Source organism: Danio rerio, chromosome 5 (genome assembly GCF_049306965.1).
Source record: "Danio rerio strain Tuebingen ecotype United States chromosome 5, GRCz12tu, whole genome shotgun sequence".
NCBI classification, from domain to species: domain Eukaryota; kingdom Metazoa; phylum Chordata; class Actinopteri; order Cypriniformes; family Danionidae; genus Danio; species Danio rerio.
The window spans coordinates 74027525-74051253 of NC_133180.1; the positions used below are offsets into that span (position 1 = coordinate 74027525).

Sequence of the window (23729 nt, forward strand, 5' to 3'; positions counted from 1 at the left end):
ACCAGCGAAGAAACTCGACACAGAGAAACATAAACACCTACTGCCAGCTAGTGTTTCAGAAGTGTTATTGCAAAGCAACAGAAACAGCACGCAGAAGTGTAAACCAGGCTTAATGCAGCAGAATGATTTTACAGCACCAGATTAAACTTTCTTACACCTTTACAACACTCATGTACATTAAAAATAAATACATTATAACCACTTCAGAGTATATTGATGGTTTTGAGCAGTGGTGTAGTCCTAGAAAAAAAGGTGGTGTACTATTACACCCGACACAAATTTTAAATGAAAGTAGGCAAAGAAACGACGAAAGTCAATGTTTCTTCGATTCATTGGAGATTATATATATATATATATATATATATATATATATATATATATTTTTTTTTTGTTTCATCAGTTACCTGTATATGGGTCCTATCATACACCCGACGCAGTGTGGCGCAAGACGCGGCGCAAGACGCAGCGCAATAGTCTTTTGGTAGTTTCAGCTTGGCGCAAGAGTCGTTTTGAGGCGTTGCGCTACGCTGTTTAAATGGCAAATGCATTAGCACTCATTTGTGCGCCCATAGGCGTTCTGGTTAAAAAGGAAGGTGTTCTGAGGTGGACCGCTGGCGCGTTGCTATTTTGAGAAACTATAATAGATTTTTCATTAAACCAAAACTAACCTGGTCTAAACTCCGGCGCAGAGTTGCGCCTCGCTTACACACTGCTTAATACACACAAGAGAGCAATAGGCAAATATCTTTACATATGAAAAAATGTAAATATTAAAGATATATATAGGATATAATAAGAATAGATATAGAATATTAATACATAGGATTAAAATATTACAAAACATATTATTTTCTAGCCTACATAAATATGAAAAATCACTGCTTTTATGTCTTCTTCATCTTGGGAGGCTTTTTCAGTTCATTCATAACAATTTGCTTTTGTATAATGTTATTATTATTAGCAGTATTATTTATTATATCCATATTTATATTTATTTTATTAAAAACAAACTCAGATTTGCCTACCTGTCAGGTTTTAGACCATATGGGGCATGGCAGGTGTATTTGGAAATAACTCAGTATTTTGACCACACTTGGTCATTAATGTTCATTTATTCGTTTGCTAGAAATTAGAACTGAATTTAGAAATAGTTTTGAAACAAATCTTTGCGCTTAACAAACGAAATTAATTATTTATAGGCTAATTGATCACTGTGCCTAAAGGTTTCCCTATCCAAGAGCGAAAGTGAAAGTGATCCATTATCTTTCATTCTCACGCAGTAGATGCTGTTTAACAGTTTTCTGTTAAAAACTGTCAACTGTTAACTGTTTGCTTGTGAAATGCTCATTTTTCCACTTAGACTTACTTTGCGTCCTGTAAATAGCGAATGCGCTCTTGGCGCGACGCAGCTGGCTCTTAAAGGGAATGGGAGATGAGACTCTAATTGGTTTATTCTCAAAACACACCTATAACTCATTAAGAAAATAAACTCAACCCTTTTAGCCCATGCGCCTTGGCGCAAAGCGCATTTTCCCGTCCGTAAATTAGCAAAAACACGTTCTGACATGCCCTGAAAGCGTTTGCGCCCTGCGTTTTGCGCTCTGCGCATGGACCGTCAAAATAGAGCCCTTTAAGTTAACTCAAAAGGGCCTGTGCATACATGGAAAGACAGCTTTTTAGCTTACTTTCTTTACTGGCTTATTACTTTACATTTTATAAGTTCCTTTAAACATCAATCAGCAATTATTTTTAATTGTCACATTCGTGCATGCTTGTTTTAAACCAAACTATTAGGAGTCTTTCTTCTGTTGTCGCTATTATATACTAGTAGTTACCCTTTTAAATCGCACATTGTTACGCGATTTATGATTAGTCTTTGCCAAATTGTTTTTAGTGTTATATACGGTATAGTGTCGTTCACTAGCGGCACAATTAAGACAAATGTGAAATACTGTTTTACAGGGGCGATTTTAGGATTTTAATTTTAGTGTGGATCAGGATCAGATCCTTTTGGGGTAAACAAAGAAAAATGTGTCATATAAATATTTAAGTAAGAATTGTAAGAGATAGGCACATCTTAACAAATTAAGTTGTGAGTTAAAAAAAACAAAAAGTTTGGTATACAGTTAAAGGGGACGCAAATACATGTAAATTAGGGAAGTTTAATCAGAAAAACAAGTGAGTATACTGAGGGTAAACTCAATTATTGATCCTCAGAAGTGGTAATACCCAAACAGCTCATGGAAAAAAGTAAGCATACTGAGTATACGTGCGTACAGCAAGGACTACACCACTGGTATTGAGTCACCATCATTGTTATTTTGGGGGAAAAGTTTGGGAACCCCTGAACTAATCCAACCTTATTGTAAACTATAACTGGTATTTTCAAGCCACTTTAAATATGTCTTTCCTCACTTTCCTCAACACACATAATTCCTTTATAAAATCAGATATCATTTTTAATAATTAACTGTATGTAAAATTCAGCACGTGAAGTAGTTGCATATTTATGACAAAGGTCTCTATCTACCATTGTGTGTGTGTGTGTGGCTGACAGTCTTCAGTCTGACCATTCGTTGTCATCCAGCTCTGAGTCGTCTTCTGAGTCGCTGTACTCGACGGCGATGCGGCGGGAGAGAATAGTGGCCACATCGTTGCCCACGGGCTCTCTTTTAGCCTGCTGCTCTTGTTGCTCCTGTACTTTCTTTAGTTGAATGCCTGAACACACACACACACACACACACACACACACAATAAAAATGTAGTTGTTTTGTGATTGGCAGTTTGACAGTCTTAGGGTACATGTTGCGCTGCAGCTCATTTTCTTTTTCTTTTCTGTTCTTCTGTTTCTGCAGTGCAACAAAAACGCTTTGGTGGACACACACCCTTACAGTCTTAATGGGATAGTTCGCCAAAAATGAAAATGACAGATACAAGTCCTGCACAGTGGCCAGAGGAATTTCGAGCCATTCTTCTTGCAGAATAGTGGCCAGGAAAAAAGTCAGGAAAAAAAAAAACATTTCTGACTCGCTCCTCCAAAACACCCTAAAGTTACACAATAATGTTTGGGTTTGGTAGCTGTGCAGGACATGGAAGATGTTCAACTTCACGTTTATATTCATCAAACCACTTTGTCAGCAGTCTTGCTGTGTGTATTAGTGCATTATTATTCCAATGATTAACAGTAAAAATGAGAAATTTGACCTCTTTCCACCTGGGAAAACCAGCAACAATCATGAATGCATGATTATTTGGTGTCTTGGCTTTGCAATTGTGAGAATATAAACTTATATAATCTAGTTTCAAATTAGCAATAATCTATATATAACAAAAATGTTATATTATTTGGTTTTTAGGGTGTGACAGACCTTAAAATCTCTTAGTTTCCTGAGCCCTGACTGTCTCCAAATTGTCAGTTTTACAGAACAGCTGTGTCTATTGTCTAATAGTAGACAAGCCGGTCAACTGGTCGGACAGGTTCTGTCTCTAGAACACCATTTGCACACCTTGTTTTCATGCTAAAATGTATCTTGAATGGGTACTTATATGCTGATGAGATTGGGACTGGAAAGGCAATTTACCCTGCCGACAACAACACTTCATTTGCATGCTTTGTTTTAGACTGTCCCCACCTACATGTATCAATGTCTGCTGTACTAGTGAAGAGTTCTTTCGATGACGCCACAGCGACGCTGAGTTCTTATTAAAGAGCCCATATTATACATGAAATAGGGTCATATCTTGGTTGTAAGCGTCTCCAACAACAGTTAAATATGCATGCAAGGTCAAAAAACACTTTCGTGGTCTTATAATCTGCATTTATTTTTACCTAATTATCCCAGCGACTCCTGTATGAATCGTCCAGTGATTCATTTGTTCCCAAACCCCTCCTTAGCGCGAAGCTAATCTGCGCTGATTGGACCAATGACAGTCTGTTGCGATTGGTCGACTGCCAAACAGCTAATCAGCAATATAAAAGTAATCACAGTTCATACACGCTCGATAGTGTAGGCGTGGATTTTAGCTGCCAGTGGGTCAATGTAAATACAGACGATGGACTTGAAAATTCAGACGACTAACTATTTTATTGAGCAAAAACTCCAAAAACAGTTGAGGAGATCTCCTAGCTTCTCACTCTGCTCTTTTCACACACACACACACACACACACACACACACACACACACACACACACACTTAACCCGGCTCAGGACGACAACGCGCGCACAGACACACACACTACTCCTCGTCCACGGAGCTCCGTTAACAAAGCAGCACGCGTCGCGTTTTTAACGTGACTTTGCACGCGATAAGAGAATATAGCCAGTTAACCTGATACAGTACACGCGGTTACAAGTAACAAATCACAACTAAATACATTTGCAAGCTGGAGTCAACGAGGCAACTTTAATCGCACGTACTTACACTTGAGAAATGGAGGAAGAAAAATCCATCCTGAAGTCCATCAGTAAGTTACTCTTTACTGATCCTTCCTTTAACAAACGCTGATGAAGTATTCTTTGTAGCATGTAGTTTCCAGAAGTTTCCAGTAGTTTCCAACTGCTTGGTTATAATGCTGAGGTTTCATCTTTGGGTAGAGACTCAATATATCCATCTGCAGTGTGACTTCAATCGACCGGCATGTTTGTGTGTGTGTTTGTGTGTGTGTGTGTGTGTCTGGGTTTCTGCGTCAGAGGGCGGGGCCTCAGGTTTGAAATCTCCCGGGTTTGCGCGTGCACGTCAATAACTTGGTTTCGTTCGTACGTCATGGCGAAACACCTAATGACTCGGTGTCAAGGCGACTCGTTTGAAGCACTATGAGTCGACTCTTTTATAGATGAATCAACAGTTTTAAACACTGTATTCTTACAGATTTAAGCCTTAGCTGGATACTTCACTTCACTTAGAGCTGTGTTACACACTACATGGAGGGGAATTTTCAAAAACCCATAATATGGGCTCTTTAAAGGATTCTGCTTTGAAGATACCTGAAAGTTCTCCCTGGTTTTTGGCTCGTCTTAGAACTTCACAATAGTATTGGTGCCTTGAGCCAGACAGAGAAATTCACAACACAATAGGGATGTGCAAATAATCGAAAATTCGATTTCGATTTTGGCTTTTAACGATTATGAAAAACCATTAATCGAGATAAACGATTATTCCATCACCTTTCCAGTTGTACACGTGTGAAAACTCTTTGCCTCTGCAAAGCTCAGTTCCACGTGAAAATGACTAAAAGCATGTGCTGAAATGCTACTTTTGCAGCACGGGATGCGCATCATTCATATTTTTAAACGCACAAAAGAGCACATGCTGTTGTGTGTGTGTGCGCCGTGCTTAGCCTTGGACAGGTAGCATGTGTGCGCTTTGCCTCGGACAGCAGAGCACACACGCACATCTACGCCATCTTAATGTGAGCGATTTAATGGTGAAATACATGCATATGTGTGTCAGAGCTTGGTGTTTAGTGATTATTCATATTAACCTTCATTTGTGTAATAAACTAAAAAGTTGAGAATCAAAAGACATGTGAGGAGAAACCATATCAGAGCCGCACTATTCTTAAAGTGACAGCGTGCGATATTCCTGCTGCTGCCGACTGTTTTTATTATTAATCATTAATAAAATCAAAAATACAGTGAGGATGCTTAAAGCACAGTTTAAACATAACAGATTTAATAACTCATTTCTAATAACTGATTTCTTTTATCTTTGCTATGATGACAGCACATTATATTTTACTAGATGTTTTTCAAGATACTCAGCTTAAAGTGACACTCAAAGGCTTAATTAGGGTAAATAGACAAGTCATTGCATAACAGTAGTTTCTTCTGCAGACAATCAAACACATATATTGCTTAAAGGGGCTAATAATATCGAGCTATTAAAATGGGTTTCAAAATATTCAAACCTGCTTTTATTCTAGCTGAAATAAAACAAATAAGCCTTTCTCCAGAAGAAAAAATGTTATAGGAAATACTGTAAAAAAAAACAACCTTTGTTAAACATAATTTGGGAAATATTTATATAAAAAAAATAAATTCACAGGAGAACTGATAACCGTTTTGAATAATCCTGATTACAATTATGACCAAAATAATCGTGATTATGATTTTTCCCATAATCGAGCAGCCCTACAACACAATAAAGAAAATATAATTATAATGGAAGTCAGTGGGGCAAAAACAGCCACTAACATAACAACAGGTGATCAATTTGAACAAAACATTCATTCATTTATTTTATTTTTGGCTTAGTGACTTTATTAACCCGGCATCACCACAGTGGAATGAACCACCAACTTATCGAGCATATGTTTTACACAGCGGATGTCCTTCCAATCGCAACCCAAGATTGGGAAACACCCATACACACTTTTACACACATACACTATGGCCAATTTAGCTTATTCAATTCCCCTATAGCGCATGTGTTTGGACTGTGGGGGAAACCAGAGCACCAGAAGGAAACCAACGCCAACACAGGGAGAACAAGCAAAACTCCACACAGAAATGCCAACTGACCCAGCCGGCCAGTGCCCATACCCACTGCACCACAATTTGAACAATACACAATAAAATTGAGGCATTTTCAAGGATTTCCAGCACCCGTATAAAACCCTGTGTGCAGAATTGTACACCTACCCATGCGTATCGCTGACAGCAGGTCACTGCGAGCGCCTGCGCCGGCCTGCAGATTCAGCCTCCGTCCCTCGGGATGAGGAGGAACAGGAGGTGCTGGAGGAGGAGCTGGACCTTCAGTAGGCGATGATAAAGCAGGCGGGACGGGTGGAAGAGGATAGCGTAAAGCTGAGGAGACTGGGCCAGCATGAGGAGTAGCAGGAGGAGAAGCAAATGCTGTCTGTGCGGAGGGAATAAGAGGAGCCATTGGTGGTGGAGGAGGAGGAGGAGGACCTGAACTGGCATAATACTCCATCATACTGTAAGAGAGAGAAAAAAACCTTCTCAAGCAGACTTAACATGCTCCAGCATACACACACTGGTCAACAGCATATGTTTCTATTGGTATAGAGGCTTTTGGTTATTGCTATATTTCTGGTGTACTTTGCATTGCTGTTACCTGTAGTCTGTTGGAGGAAGTGTGATGTTCCCATTGACTCCGTTCTCAGGGTGTGTGTACTGTGGAGGGTTTGGATGCGCTCGGGCCAGTGAAGCCACTCTGAAAGCTCCGTCCGCAGCTCCAGGCCCTCCAATGCTGTGGTACTCGTGCTCCACCGCTCCATTAACACCAGATGATGCTGAGTCCACTGACATGAACATGCGCGGATGTGTGTGCGCTCCAGCTTGAGGATGCACTGGAAACTCTGAGCTGTTTGGATGCAGTGGTGTGAAGTAACAAGTTACAAATACTCCAATGACTCTAACCGAGTAGTTTTTCTCAGGAATTGTAATTTACTAGGTATTTTTACTGTCCGTTTAGTACATAATAATAATAATAATAATGAAAGATTTTATAAATTTTAATAATTTCATTAATTCATATTTTTATGATTAATTATGATTTCATTATATTACATAACCCACTGGTCCTACTGCACCCAACATGGTCTGAGCTGGGATCGAACCGACGATTCTTTGCATGGGAGTCAGTTGCTCTAATGCTGCGTTCACACCAGATGCGGAACGCGCGTCAAGTGCGAGTGATTTACATTTTAAGTCAATGCAAACACACGAATAGACATCCTGCGGCGTGATACATGCGAATGGCGTGACGCAAATGACGCGAATTGCGTGGTGCGAATGGAGCGCCGCGTATTGATCGTTTTGCGTGTTTGAGACGCTTAACACATGTTTCGCGCGAATCGGTCGAGTTCGAAAATCTGAACTTCAGTGGACATTCGTCCCGGGTTAACCAATCAGGAGCTTGCTCTTGTGGGGGCGTGATTGTGATGTATCGTCTGTTGTAGGTGTCCCGAGGGAAATCCTCCAGCTGACACCGACAACAAGTCATCAAACTGGGCTCGGCTCAGTCAGAAGCACCGCTGAAAGCCTCCGTCAGCCAGGTTAAGTTTCTGGAGGAGTTTATGAGCTCATAGAGCTGGATCCACTTCTGAACAAAATCTAGTGGACTCAGACATGACCGTTAACGTATCAACGCTGTTTTTCAGCCTCTTTAAAGCACATAAACACTGTTATTTTCTTCATAAAACCCATGTTAGCCATTTAGCAACAAAGCTACAGTCACCAGGCAGACAGAAGCCCTGCCCATCACTCGAATTCGCGTCTGTTCTGAAGCGGATTTGACGCGCAAATGAAGCGAGAAAACTTAAATGTTCACGCAGCTATTTACGCACGAATATCGCGATTTATCCGTACGTTCCAAGTGTCTAGTCTGAGCACAGCATAACAAGGGACCATGGCCTCTAGCATCTGTTGCTAAAGCATCTTTTGAGTTCAATGGCATGAGGTTCACCTGCATAGCACTTTGCTAGCTGGCCTCCGTTACATATACCCCCCCAAACCTCACTCCCATCCCGGCCCCCAGCCCCCATGTTTAACCCACAAACCTAATGCACCCAACATGGTCTGAGCTTGAATCGAACCGGCAATTCTTTTGTATGGGATTCAGTTGCTCTAACAAGGAGGCTAAAGACCATGGCTTCTAGTATCTGTCACTAGAGCACCTTTTGAGGTTTAGGTGGATAAGTGTAACAGAGACCAACTAGCCAATTGCTATGCAGGTAAACCTCACTCCTCTGATCTCAACCGGTGGTCTTGCAACAGACACTAGAGGTCATGGTCTTTAGCCTCCTTGTTAGAGCAACCGACTCCCATGCAAAGATTCGCGGTTTCGATCCCGGCTCGATCTAGTAGCATCGGTGGGTTACATTAATTATTGTATCATTTTTAATTTAATTATTGTTGTATATTATTATTATTATTATTATTATTATTATAAAAACAGGAGTAATCCATAGAATTATTATTTTCTGGCAATGTGACCACTGCATAAATGTTATTATAAGCAAAACCAGGTATTTGATGTAGTGAGGTCTGGATCTGCAGACGGTGAGATGACGAACCTGCCCTCTGGAGACAGCGAGCCCTCAGATGATGCACCTCTGTGAAGTGGATGATGAGGATGATGATTATGATGAAGATGACGATGCTCAGGCCGCAGCTCCTTATCAAAAGCCATCATGTTCCATTCCTGTCTGCGGTTATGAGCCTTACGAACCTTCTTCACCTCACGAGGCAGCGTACCGTCAACACAGCGCTTCTGCTCCTGCATGAGGAGAGAGAAAAGAGGACCATCTGAATCTCAGCAAAAATGTGTTGGTTACACTTTAGTTTCAGTCACAATTCATAGTTTTAACAAACCATTAACTAACACTACTAGCTTAATAGACTACTAATTAGCCGTTTGTTAATAGTTCGTAAACTAGAAATAGAATAAGATCCTACTTTATAACTAGTAACAAACAGGTAATGTCTTAAGAATAGTTAGGTAATAGGCCAGTGGTTAATAGCATGAATTGAGACCTTCTTAGTGAATTTATTTATGAAGTTTTTTAGTATTCACAGTTGAAGATACAATTATTAGCCCTCCAGTGAAATTTGTATTGAGATTTTTTTCACTCATATTTAAAAAAATGCTAGTTTTATTAACTAATCTCTAATAACTAATATCTTTTGTCTTTGCCATGATGACAGTATATACTATTTTACTAGTTGTTTTTCAAGATACAAGTAGTCCAGGTTCTTACACTGTTTCCAAAGTCAAATTAAGCTCTTCTCAAGCACTTTCCAGCTGAATTTTCAAACTTTTCCAGCACTTTACAAGTGTGGCAAATTACATATTTACATACATACATTTCATCACATTATATCATATGCTATTTGTCATAGTATAGTATAGTACAGTATAGTATAGTATAGCGCAGTGTAGTATAGTGTAGTATAGTGTAGCGTAGTATAGTATAGTGAAGTGTAGTATAGTGTAGCGTAGTATAATATAGTGAAGTGTAGTATAGTGTAGCGCAGTATAGTGAAGTGTAGTATAGTGTAGCGTAGCGTAGTATAGTGAAGTGTAGTATAGTGTAGCGTAGTATAGTATAGTGAAGTATAGTAATGTATGGTGTAGTATAGTGTAGTATAATGTAGCTAAGTGTAGCATAGTAAAGTGTAGAATAGTATAGTGTAGTGTAGTGTACTATAGTGAAGTGTAGTATAGTTTAGTGTAGTATATGGTATAGTGTAGTGAAATAAATTATAGTATAGTATAGTGTAGTTTATAGTAAAGTATAGTGTAGTATAGTATAGTAAAGTGCAGAATAGTATAGTGTAGCGTAGTGTACTATAGTGAAGTGTAGTATAGTATAGTATATGGTATAGTGTAGTGAAATAAATTATAGTATAGTATAGTGTAGTATATAGTAAAGTATAGTGTAGTGTAGTATAGTAAAGTGTAAAATAGTATAGTGTAGCATAGTGCAGTATAGTGAAGTGTAGTATAGTATAGTATAGCGTAGTGTAGTATAGTGAAGTGTATATAGTATAGTGTAGAATAGTATATAGTATATTATATAATATAGTAAAGTGTAGTGTTGTATAGTATATATTATAGTGTAGTATAGTTTAGTGTAGCGTAGTGTAGTTGTGTAGTGAAGTAAATCATAGTATAGTATAGTATAGTGAAGTGTAGTATAGTATAGTGTAGAATATAGTATAGTATATAAAATAGTGTAATGTAGTATAGTATATATATATAGTATAGTGTAGTATATAATATTGTATAGTATAGTGTATATAGTATACTATATAGTATATAGTATATCATACAGCACAGTAAAGTGTAGTGTTGTATAGTATATACTATAGTGAAGTGTAGTATAGTATAGTATAGTAAAGTATAGTATAGTATAGTACAGTGTAGTGTGGTGTAATGTAGTGTTGCAGTGATCAAAATAACATATTCCATGGAATGTTTGTCCCAAGCCCAAAATTGAATTACAGGTAATAGTGTAATTTAAAGTCTTAATAACTCAGTTAATAAGGTATGCCACATTTAAGCATTGACAACAGGGGTTTTGTTTTGCAGCCAAATTAAAAAAAACAAATGCATTTCTTCATTTCATAGTCTGCCAATATTCAAAAGCCAGATTACTTTACCCTATGCTTCCTCTTCTCTTTTCTCTTGTCTTCAGTGTCTTGAAGCATTTTCTCCTTCCACAAGTCAAAGAAATAGGAGGGGTCTGTGTAGAACTTAATTCCGTCAATGTGATCATCCCTAGACAAAACAAACAAAACACATAAACATCTTAAAGTCTGCGTAAACTGAAAGTTGCTGCAGACCTTTATTTCAGTATGATGATGATTTTTTTTTATTGCTTTTTTTTTCCTAATGCATTTTCCTATGCAACTTTAGTTTTTCCAACAACATTTCTTTTGAGTAGAGGGTGGGTTTTTATTTTTTCCACCTCATCTTTTATTCACAGCAAACTAACTGTGTGACTTGGCATGTTTTCTAAACGTCTGCTAAGTTCCAACTGATTAGATTAGTTTTAAATAGCTTTAAAAGAGTCAAAAAGTCAAGTACAGTACCTTTAATAATACAAAAGAATCAAAAAGCAGCGCACACACACACACACACACACCTGTAAGCTGACAGTATGTTGAGTGGTGGTGGTTTGTCGCTGGTGTTGTACATCTCTGTGATGGGGTTTGGAACGCTGCTCTTTGTCACCACCTGCTGGTCTTGAACAGTAGAGCTCTTAAATGCTTTACGCATATTAATATCCTGCAGTGAAACTGTGGCAAGGAAGAAACAGAGAGATGAGTATACAGAAAAGCACTTCAATTATACATTTGCACACACGAGTTGGGGTTTCACACTTATTCCCTGACATGACTGTAAAGCACTTTGGGTGTGTGGCAACACAATAAACGCACTATATAAATGCACATTACTTATAGACCATTTCAATGTGGTGATGTCACTGGCTCATGTGCATTTCCTGCTTGTTATCAAACTATTTTAAAACGATAACAAGAGTCAATTCAATCATAAAATAATAGTAAATCACCTCTCATAACATTATTTATCAATATGTGGCTCTTTTTGGACTCTCGGAAGCTACAAAAATGAAAAATGTACATCAGGAAATACGCTGGGACCATTGTTTTTGTTTACATCCCTCAAAATGGTCTATACAAAGTTAAAATTATTATATATACAGACATGTGAAAAAGTAAGGACATCCTAATCAAGTTCATGGTTTTCCATATTAACCCTTGTGTGCTGTTGGGGATGTTTTCAACCACTCCAGAGTGATTTAAGTCTTAATTTGGCCACAATGTTCTCTGTGTTTCAGCAAATGGAATGAGTTTTGGTGACAAATCTTATTTGAACACATTTTGGGAAAATGCTTTGAAATGTTTTCAAAAACTCAACAATACACTGTGGACTAATTGACTACCCTTTGGTTATGTTGGGGGCTGTTTTTGCCCCATTAACCCATTATAATCGCAGTTTTATTGCAATGCCATAACAGCATATAATCATGCATTCTTGAGTGTTGGTGGTTTTTCCTGTTGGGAAGATGTACAATAAGGTTAGTGGAAACAAAACACTCAATTTTGAATGTCATGGCAAAGGCTGTGAATATTTATGTTCATGTAATTTTTTTTCTTAATTTCAAATTTTTATAAATTTGAAACTTCTGTCATGATGGGGTGGTATTTGTTGAATTTCGAGGAAAATAATGAATCTGATCGATTTTGGATGAAGGCTGTGAAAAAGTGACTGCTTTTTTGAGTGCACTGTGCATTTTGGTTTTTGACTGACCTTCTTCCACGCTAGAGTCCAGCTGAGTGACCTTGACTGCGAGACGGTCAATACGGTCCTGCAGAGAGTTTGCACGCAGGTAGAATGTGTTGGCTTCATTGAAGAGCTCACCAAACACGTCTTCTGCATGTTTACCTTTAATAGATGAGTGGGGAAAAGACTGCAGATCAGAGATGAACTGAAACTAGGGCTGTGCATTCGGTGCAGTATGACAATATATGTCGTTTGGACAAAACAAAAAGTCTATAGTTTCATGTTATGCTCTATTACTGATGTCGAGGTGTTGCAAAATACCTTGTTTACAGAAATATTTTTATTGTTTATATAAATGCCGATCCTACGCCACCCAACTCGCTCCAAGCTGGTATCGAACCGGCGACCTTTCGCATGGGAGTTGGTTGCTCTACCAAGGAGGCTAAAGACCATGGCCTCTAGCATCTGTCGCTAGAGCACCTTTAGAGGTCGGAGGAGTGAGGTTTACCTGCACAGCACTTACTAGCTGGCCTCTGTTACACTTACCCCCCCGAACCTCACTCCCATCCAGGTCACGGCACCAATGTAACCCCGCCAGTCCTACAACACCCAACCCGCTCCGAGCTGGGACCGAACCAGCGACCTTCCGCATGAGAGCCAATTGCTCTAACAAGGAGGCTAAAGTCCATGGCCTCTAGCATCTGTCGATAGAGCACCTGTAGAGGTCGGAGGAGTGAGGTTTTACATGCACAGCACTTACTAGCTGGCTACCGTTATGCTCATCCCCCCCCCTAAACCTCACTCCCATATGGATCACGGCACCAACGTAACCCCGCTGGTCCTACACCACCCAACCCGCTCCGAGCTGGGATAGAACCATCGACCTTCCGCATGGGAGTTGATTGCTCTACCAAGGAGGCTAAGATCCATGGCCTCAAGTGTCTTAGGAGTGAGGTTTTACCCGCACAGCACTCACTAGCTGGCCCCGTTACATAAGCACAATATTACAGGGACGTAGAGAGAAACAGAAATAAAAGCACTGCAAATAAACTGAAGCAAGTTTCATTCGTACGCAGATCAATCACATTAAGACAAACACACAGCAGACAACAGGAGTTCTCCAATTCACAGTCTTTGATCCCTCTGAACATGCATAAACGCAGATCCACATCTGTCGATTGCTCTGTGTGATTCATGAGATTAAGGTTTAGAGCTTTGGCCGAAGAGCCAATGAATAAAAAAAGCATTGTTATCCCATTTCATTTAATCTATTGTGATGGATTTTATACCGTGGGGGAAATAAGTATTGAACACGTCACCATTTTTCTCAGAAAACATGTTTCTAAAGGTGCTGTTGAATGTACATTTTCAGCAGAAGTTGGTAACAACCAAAGAAATCCATATATGCAATGAAAACAAAACGAATTAGTTTACTGCTGCCGCTGCACCAATCCGCCTGTCAATCCCAGCCGCATCACACTCGGCAGCAAACCGGTCCAGTGCATGCTGAAGGTCCATGTTTGATAAAGCCAGCAGAACAACATCATCTGTGAATGACAGAGATGAGATCCTGTGGTCCCCAAACCGGACCCCCTCCAGCCCAAGGCTGCGCTTTGAAATTATGTCCATATAAATTATGAACAGAATTGGTGACAAAGGGCAGCCCTGCCGGAGTCCAACATGCGCTGGAAACAAGTCTGACTGTAGCGTCCTGGTTAAAAGATGACTAATGCCGAGTTCAGACTGCAGGATTTTCAAAGTAGTCGTGTCACAGATGTTTTCACACTGCATGACTATCTGGGCTAGCGTTTCGTCGCTGCTTTGTTTACACTGCAAGATGGATCGGCGACAGGGACTTTCACATTGCATGACTTTACTATTGGAAGAATCGCCGACAACTTCATCCAAACTATGTCTCACAACCAAAAACACGTAGTGTATCTTTTGTTATTAACTACATAATGAGAAAGAAGCCTTTAATGGGGTAGAACATGTACATGTTTGCTCACCTGGGTTTAAAGGGAATTAGCCATTTCTCCTCAACGTTGTTAATAAACTAATTTCTTTCTGTATGAAACGTCAAACAAACACGGTTGCTCCAGAGTCCTGTCAACCTCCACTATTTTTTCCTCCATTTGGTGGGTCCAAATAAACCGAAAAAGAGCGCTTTTAACTTCTCGCCCAGCCTCCCGCTGGCCTGCAGCAGGTATACCCACACGCACACGCAAGTGAATGTCGCTCTCTCATTGGCTGTAGGCGATGGCTGATGTTATTTTCAGTCAAAACTCAATTCACACGGCATGATTTGAATCGCCGACAGCTCCAGATATTTAGCACGCCAAATATCTCGCAGGCATCGGCGACTCATCGGCGATTCTCTCAGATCGCGTCTTTGATGGTTCATACTGTGTGATTGTCACTCACGTGCACGAGCAGCGATTTTCCTGTGATTTCAGGCATTTGTCGGCGATTTCTCAAAATCTGTCGGCGAGCCAAAATCGGGGCTAAAATCACGCAGTTTGAACTAGGCATAAGTCTTTCACTGATGGTTCACGATTCATTTATTGGTCACACTCCATAGAATTATTTTTCCATAGAATTATAATTATAATTATAATTCCATAGAATTATATGAATCACCGTAAGAACTAGAGAGAAAATAAACAAACAACAAACACAAATAAATCCCAAAAGTTAACACTAAGCCAACATCAACAATTAAACATTAATCCTAAACAAATAAACCAAATTACCTTACTTTTCCCTCAAACCAGGAGCTATAACTCATGAAGGAGGAATCCGTGAAGCAACCGTATACCTGTGCCCCTTTTACCGTGTTTCACCCAGCGCTCCATACTTTGTTTTCATTCATTACTACACGCAATTTATACATCCGGTAAGCTCTGCAATTTTGACATCATAATTAAAGTCCCCAAACAACTTAATTCATTCAACAAATCAACCCGTATACAAAATACAACACAACATAAAAAAATAAATAAATTCAAAATCGTAAACAAAGTAACACATTATTTCAAGTTCCTTTACACTGACTTATTGCCGGCAATGCGAACCAGACTCCTACTCTGTTCATACAGGGACGAGACGGCTCTTAACAGAGCGCCTCTGACTTCATACTCCCACAGTACCCTCCACAGAATGTCATGAGGGACACAGTCGAATGCCTTCTCCAAGTCTACAAAACCCATGTGGACTGGTTGGGCATACTCCCATGAACCCTCGAGCACCCTGCCGAGGGTATAGAGCTGGTCCAGTGTACTACGGCCTGGATGAAAACCACATTATTCCTCCTGGATCCTAGATTCAACCATCAGCCGGATCCTCCTCTCCACTACCCTGCCATAGACTTTCCCTTAGAGCAGGGGTCTCAAACTCGCGGCCCGCGGGCCATTTGCGGCCCTCAGTGCAATATTTTGTGGCCCGCGCCGACCGCTGTACACTGACAGAATCAGCGGAGCAGGGATGCCGGTGACGTCACCCCGCCCCTTTGTTAGACGCTGTGACGGGCGGGAAGTGTTTAGGAGGGAACTCGCGCCGGCCAGAACCAAAGTAAGCTGTTCCCGCCCCTGCCTGCCACTTAGCTACCTATCTGCAGCCTGCCACCTACCTAGCTACAGCCTGCATCTTATATATATTATAGGAAGATACAGACTGGTACAGACTGATGTGACTGGAGTGGGGTGGGGGTGTTTTATTTATACATATATACGCCTTTTTTTTTAGGTGAGGGAATGGAAGTTTTGAGTGAGTTCCCCCACTTTTTTCCCTAGGCACAGCGGTCAGAAAAAGATTGAATTGAAGAGAGGCCGGCAGTCGGCAGGAGAGTTTGTGTGTGGGCCACACCTGGAATCAATTTGAATTAGAACAGACAGAGAAGAATTAGATTTTATTACAGAATTAGATTTGGTCATACCCCCATCATGACTTCATCAAAGCCTGCAGTGAAGAGAAAGATTGATGACGAGCACAGACTATTTCAGGAAAAGTGGGAGACGCAGTATTTCTTTGTTGAGCACAGGGGCATCCCCACATGTCTTGTTTGCACAGAGAAAGTTGCAGTGCACAAGGAATTCAACTTGAAATTATTCAACTAAACATGCTGAGGAATGTGCAAAATATCAGGGGGATGAGAGAGCCAAGTGAGTTGCCAGTCTTAAAGCATGTCTACTGAGGCAACAAGATTTCTTCAAGAAATCAACCAAAGAGAATGTTGCATCAGTCGCAGCTAGTTACATGGTTAGTGAGATGATTGCTAAGGCAGGGAAACCATTCACAGAAGGAGAGTTTGTTAAAAAATGCATGTTACAGGCTGCAAGAATTTTCTGTCCGGAAAAGAAAGGTCAGTTTTTATGCGGCCCAGCCTCACCCAGACTTTGCCTCCTGCGGCCCCCAGGTAAATTGAGTTTGAGACCCCTGCCTTAGAGGCTGAGGAGCCCAGTCCAGAGGTACTGTTCCTGCCCTCTATTCTAGAGACATGTCAGCCAAGACAGCCCTACAACATCCAGAGACGTAAAATACAGTGGGTGAATCTCATCCACCCCCGCTGCTTTGCCACTGTGGAGCTTGCAAACTACCTCAGTGACCTCAGCTTGGGTGATGGGTGAGTCCACCCCTGCATCTCCAGTCTCTGCTTCCTCAATGAAAGTCATGTCGGTGGGATTAACTCATGAATACTGAATTTGAAAATAAAATGAAATACTGTGAAAAATGCTCTTCCTCTACTAAAAATTATTTGAAAAAGAATTGCAATATCACAGGAGGGCTAATATTTTTGCTGTATACAGTAACACTCTGTATTAAAGCAAACATTATAAGTGTTTTCTATGAGGGAATTCATCACATCATTTCAATCGCCAGTATTTATTGTGGGTTTAAAAATATACAAATTTATTTCTGCCTGACGAATGTAAGATGTCTTACTCAGGGGCGCAACTGCACATTTACTGATGGGTATGCGGCTTCAACTTTTGCGCGCCCCCCCTTCAATCCAACTATATTTTATAACAGGCAAGGGATAAAATGGGGAAAATATTTCCATCAATAAATTAAAGATATTTTTTCATAAAGATGTCAACATGCTTTAAAAAATACAGTTTCGCAGTTCTGAACACAACTGAAATAGTATGAAGTACTAAAAGGTATAATTACATTAAGCATGTTAAGTCGCAAAGAAATGCATCTCATACCACCCCAAATTTTTTTCTCAATTTAATTTTCCCTCACTAAATGATTATAGCACCTTGACTTGTCTTGCTTTTGGACTTTTTGTACTGCATTTGTCAAAACAAAATGATAGACATGGGAGTCCTGAAGGGCAAAAGAACATTGCGATTACTTCTTACATGCATACTGTGAGAAGTGTAAGGTCTGTCTTTGCAAGAACAATTGACTGAAACTGCTAAAAGTGAAATGAAAAAGACTGTCAAATGTTTAGTGTAACAAAAAACAGAAACAAACTGTGTGAAATGTTCTATTTAACTGAAATGTTATAACTTTGTTTGTAGCTAAAATTAAAATAGTTTTGAGCTAAGAAGTTACCAAAAGGCCTGATGAATCAATATGATACATAATAAATTCATAAAAACATGTATATGGTATGAAAAATGGGGGCAGGGGTGGAATTATTTTTTTAATTTAATAAAATACAATACTATATGCATATAAAATGCTAAATAAACATTTTTAACAAAAATATATATATATTATTTGAAACTTTTAATATGGATAATTTCAAAAATAGTTTTGGCACAAAGGCGCCCCCCATGTGTGGCACCCTTGTGCGCCGAATATACTGCATATCCCCTTTTTGCGCCACTGGTCTTACTGAGGCTGCTGAGCTGGCGTATGATGGCCGAGAGGGTGTTGTTGGTCACGCACTCCAGCTCATTGCTGATGCTCTCAGGTAGAGCTCCTCTGCTCAGGTGTTTGGGCTCGATGTTCCTCTTCACCAGTGGCATGACTTTATCCACAGACACGGCCTTCAGCTCCTGCTAATGCAGAGAAACAGTCACAGCAACACCATCACAAGCAAAAGACTATGTCACATCACACATCACAGTGGATTAATCATGCATTTTAGTACAGGTTAATAATTTAAGTCTTTAAAATCTGCTTGATCTGAAAAACTGAAGAGACCTTTACTTTAGTATGTTGATGTAATTCCAACTAAACTGAAATATTAAGGGGGGGGGGGGGGGTAAGTGGGGCGGTAAGTGGGGCGTGGCTAAGAATGTTTTGGCTGAATCATCAAACTGACATCATAAGAGAAGGACCACCACTCCAAACACAAGCAAATGCTCAGACTTTCATTCATTCATTTTCCTTCGGCTTAATCTCTATTTCAGAGGTCGCCACAGCAGAATGAACCACCAACTATTCCAGCATTTGTTTTACTCAGCGGATGCCCTTCCAGCTGCAACCCAGTACTGGGAAACCCCCATACACACACATTCACACACACTCGTACACTAGGGACAATTTAGTTGATTCAATTTGCCCATAGTGCATGTGTTTGGACTGTTGGAGAAACCGGAGCACCCGGAGGAAACCATTACACCCATGTTGCATGTGGAAAAGTCACTAAAATGAGATGAGGTTCTCAAGGTGAATGCGTACCTTGGCACTAAAGGTCAAACAACAAAAAATAAGGTCAAGAATCTTGGTGTGACTCTGGAGTCAGATCTGAGTTTCAATAGTCATGTCAAAGCAGTCAATCAACATACTATCATCTCAAAATCATTGCAAGAATCAGATGCTTGTTTCCAGTGAAGACTTATGGTGCTTATACACCTAAACTTTTGTTTCGGAACCTGTCTTGTTTGCCCAGTTAGCGTGGTTCGTTTGGCATATGTGAATTCAGCAATCGCGCTAGGATCTGCGCCAAATCAATCGCTCCAAGATCGCTTGAATGAGGTGGTCTCGGCTTGATTGAAACGAACTCTGGAGCGGATCGATTGTAGTGAGAAAGAAATTCGATCCGAGCCCAGTTATATCAGTGTTTTATGGATATGTTATAGGCATACGGCTATATAAAGAGAGAAATATGAGTAGGGCGGGAGGTCATTCCAGACCTGCCAAGTCTCCCGGAAGTTTCGGGAGTCTCCCGCAAATGCACAAAGACTCCCGGATACCCGCAAACGAGTGATAATCTTCGCACCCTTTTCACCCCTCCCCACCGCATCCGTCCTCCGTCTTCAGACACGTCGCGCGCACCTTGTCAACCACCAGCAAATCACCACCTCTCCTGACAGCTGAGGAGGACTCTGCTAAATAAACCGTGAATCTGACCAGTGTGAGGAGAGTTTACTCGCACGTGACTCGTGACCCGCACCAAGAGCAATGAGCAACAATGTAACAATTTGAATCCCTGTTTCGGAACAACTGAATCGATTCACAGGTATGAAAGCACCCTTAAGGAAACTTGCTCATGCTTTTATCAGCAGCAGGGTGGATTACTGTAACAGCCTCCTCACCACCCTTCCCAAAAAGACAGTCAGAGAGTTGCAGCTCATCCAGAACACTGCGGCCAGGATTCTGACCAGAACCAGGAAATCAGAGCACATCACATCTGTCCTCAGGTCTTTAAACTGGCTCCCAGTTACATTCTGAATAGATTTTAAAGTATTACTACTTGTCTATAAATCACTAAATGGCCTAATACATCACACATATGCTCACTGAATACAAACAGATCACTCAGATCTTTAGGATCAAATAAACTAGAAGTTCCAAGAGTTCAGTCAAAGCAGGGTAAATCCACCTTCAGCTACTGCACCCCCTACTGCTGGAATCAGCTTACAGAATTGATCAGATGTGCTCCAACATTAGGTACATTCAAATCAAGACTGAAAGCACATCTGTTTAGCTGTGTTTTTACTCAATGAGCACTGAGCTGCATTTCTTTTTTATTATTTCTTTTTATTTTCTTACACTTGTCTCTTTTATTCCTGTTTTTATAAAGCACTTTGAATTGCCACTGTGTATGAAATGTGCTATAAAAATAAACTTGCCTTGCCTAAAGTGCTCACACGCTCGTGCAACAATAGACCATTTTATTTGAATGGTCTGTGGAGCACTTTAAGGTCGCAAAACTGTGTAGAATTTGCACCTTGTATGCATATTGCACATTTTCTGATGCTTCAGTTCGAACACACATCTGTGAAATGTTGAATTACTTTGAATTCTAACCTGACCAAAAAAATAAATAAATAAATGAATAAAATAAATAAATAAATAGATGAAGACCCAAAAGAGCAACAGGAAACATTGAAATTAATTTTTTATTAATTTTTGACCACTTTACATCTTTTTGTAACAAATTTTGTTCAGTTTAATTTGCATCTATATTTTAATCTATTTTTTGTTGGTCAGCTATAAACAAAATAAACAAGATGAATTTATGCATTTTAGATGATGTGATGTGCAAATACTAGTTTCAATAATAAGGGAATTATGAATTCAATTCAAGTTGGCCTATTATCGCATATAAAATATAGTATTTCTGACAATTTCCTTTGTTTCATAGATTTGAGTTATGAATTACAGTATCGCAATACTACTTGGTATCACAATACTTCAGCTGTATAGGATTGTACTGTAGATTAATGCTATCGTGACAACCCTACTAATTAGCGAAACATGAATGTAGTCGCTTGAGACACTTTATTGCTTATTAACTGCAGATAACTTAACATGTATTATAGTTTCACTTTATATTTGTTGCAATTCACTTTGTTGTGCTTTTTTTTACCCATTTAAGTAAGACATAAAAACTGTTAAAAGTAGAGATTTAGACATGATATTATATGCAAATATAATGTAAAGGAAACCACTACAGATACAGTTAGCATCAAGAGCTTTAAATGTGTTCTATAACTAAGAGTACAAGATGCCCACACGTCTAATTAATTGTTATATATTTAAATTGCACTTCAAAGTGAACTTTTAAAAGTGTGCTTTAAAAGTGTCATAAAAGTAAACTTCAAGTATACTCAATACAGTTAGCATACTTGTTTTTCTTATGGGGTGATTTACACCATTAATAAGTATTAAACACATTTCCATCTCACTGGTAAACATTAAATCTTCCACATGTTAGACTCATTCTGTGGCCTACTATCCTGAAAGGAGTAAGGTAACTGTATGTCACCAGAAGATTATACAGGGGGAGGTTGCTGCTCCCGGCCTCCCTGGATTAAGGGATTGCACACACACACACATGCACTGCGCTCTGGATTACACCCGCTCTCTCAGTCACATTAACTCTCATGGCACATTTGAAAGAAATTGCTGCTCGATGCATCAAAGGATTTGGCACATTTAGACTCACGAGGTTACACTTTAACACATGAACCAAGAATGTGTAAAATTCCAGCTACATTTTCAGCTATAACCGCACAAGCTAGACTCATCTTCCTGCAAAACATATAACCAAGCATGCTTTATTATATATTTAACACAGGTTTAAAGTCTCATTCTGTGTCTTATAATAGTTAAATTTAGGTTTCATGTTTCAGAAGAAGGCAATTGGTCAGCATCTCTCTGTTTGCTACCAATCATGCAAGCAGGGTTGTGGAAATGTCCATTAACTCAAATGGAAATCAATGGCTCACTACTCAGTGCTCCATTTTAGTGGCATACAACATCACGCTGTACTCTGGCAATGTCTACACAAATGGAAAACATCATTTTACTGCAAGATTGATAGCTGAAAGTTATTAAAGACCATACAATAGAGTAGATCATGTAGAAATATGACATAAAAGTATATGGTCAAGAAATAATGAAGTTATGTTGCACTTTCTGCATGTCATAAACAGAGGCAAGCTAAATAATCTCATTATTATTATGATTATTTGGAAAATCTGCCATATTTGTGCTAAAATTAATTTATAATACAATAAATCAGGCCTATACATCACTTACTTTAAAGGAAATTACTATCACTGTACTATAATACCAAGACTCTGTGAGAACCAGTGATGATAAAGCACTCTAAAACTGCTTCAAAGCATAGCAAATGACTACAAATAAACTTAATAAATATTAATTTCAGGATAAATGTCGCGCTGTTACTGAATACTACAGAAGTGGCGCTGTTCTTTCGATGCAGAAAACTGCATGAGAGTTTATTATAAGACCTTTAATCTAATAAATATGCTTTAAACACGCCACATCTACAGTCTTCTGTAACCATAAGGTTAATTATATTGTAATAATGAAGTACTGAAGGATTTAACTACGTGTTTTAAATCGTTTCTCTTACCTGAGGAGACTTGACTGCAGGCACACAGGATCGTCTGCCTCCTCTGCCATCAGTTGAATTAAGGCGGGATTGTTGCGTTGATTGACAGTTCTGTAGACCAATCGGATTCCAGGATTGGAAAAATCTTTTGAGATTAAAATTGAGAGCCAATAAGATTACAGCATATGTATGGATGAGAAGAAGCCAGTATTTGGGAGAAGCGCAAACGACAGTTGACAGTTTCAGGAAAGGCACCGATAGAAATTCATATTTATTATTGTTGTTTATTTTTATTAAACATTTCTACAATGGGGATACAACTTAAACTTCAACATCTTTATTAATTGTGCCTTTTAACGAATTACTTTAGTCAGTAAGAACAAATAAAAACAGTACATACTCAAGATGTATTGGAATGCCATGTAAACAATACTCATATTAACGTTGAAGACTGTATAATGAACTATCCATCCATCCATCTAGAATTATCAGCCCTCCTGTGAAATTTCAATTATTCTTTTTATTTCCCAAATTATGTTCAGCAGTTAGTCAGTTTTATCTAATTTTTAATAACTCCTTTATTTTGTCTTTGCCAAGCTATTTTGCAAGATGGTATTCAGTTGAAATTGCAATGTAAAGGCTTTATTAATTAGGTCAACTAGGCAAGTTAGGTCAATTAGGTCATTG

General features: G+C 39.3%; 1 protein-coding gene across 2 annotated transcripts; it reads right to left on the reverse strand.

Annotated features, from left to right (window-relative positions):
- Nucleotides 1–2422: 2422 nt before the first annotated feature.
- Nucleotides 2423–23089, reverse strand: wasf3a (WASP family member 3a). Of its 2 annotated transcripts, none has more exons than XM_009301998.5 (9): nt 23064–23089; nt 18624–18786; nt 12806–12940; nt 11616–11769; nt 11131–11248; nt 9042–9244; nt 7079–7327; nt 6643–6938; nt 2423–2718 (listed from the first exon to the last, which is right to left on the reverse strand). In XM_009301998.5, the coding sequence occupies exons 2-9, from the start codon at nt 18754–18756 to the stop codon at nt 2561–2563; spliced, it is 1446 nt and encodes a 481-aa protein (XP_009300273.1). In that variant the 5' UTR covers nt 18757–18786; nt 23064–23089; the 3' UTR covers nt 2423–2560. The 2 variants fall into 2 exon arrangements, with proteins under 2 accessions (XP_009300273.1, XP_021332359.1); XM_021476684.3 differs by having other exon boundaries at nt 18624–18789.
- Between the last annotated feature and the right edge of the window lie 640 nt (nt 23090–23729).

What these genes read in the sequence shown, in the direction of transcription:
- wasf3a (XM_009301998.5), bottom strand. Translation starts at nt 18,756, where the DNA reads ATGCCACTGGTGAAGAGGAACATCGAGCCCAAACACCTGAGCAGAGGA. An exon ending in ACGCCAGCTCAGCAGCCTCA is followed by an intron (nt 12,941 to 18,623) that starts GTAAGACCAGTG and finishes CATCTATTAAAG; the next exon opens with GTAAACATGCAGAAGACGTG. An exon ending in AACATACTGTCAGCTTACAG is followed by an intron (nt 11,249 to 11,615) that starts GTGTGTGTGTGT and finishes TGTTTTGTCTAG; the next exon opens with GGATGATCACATTGACGGAA.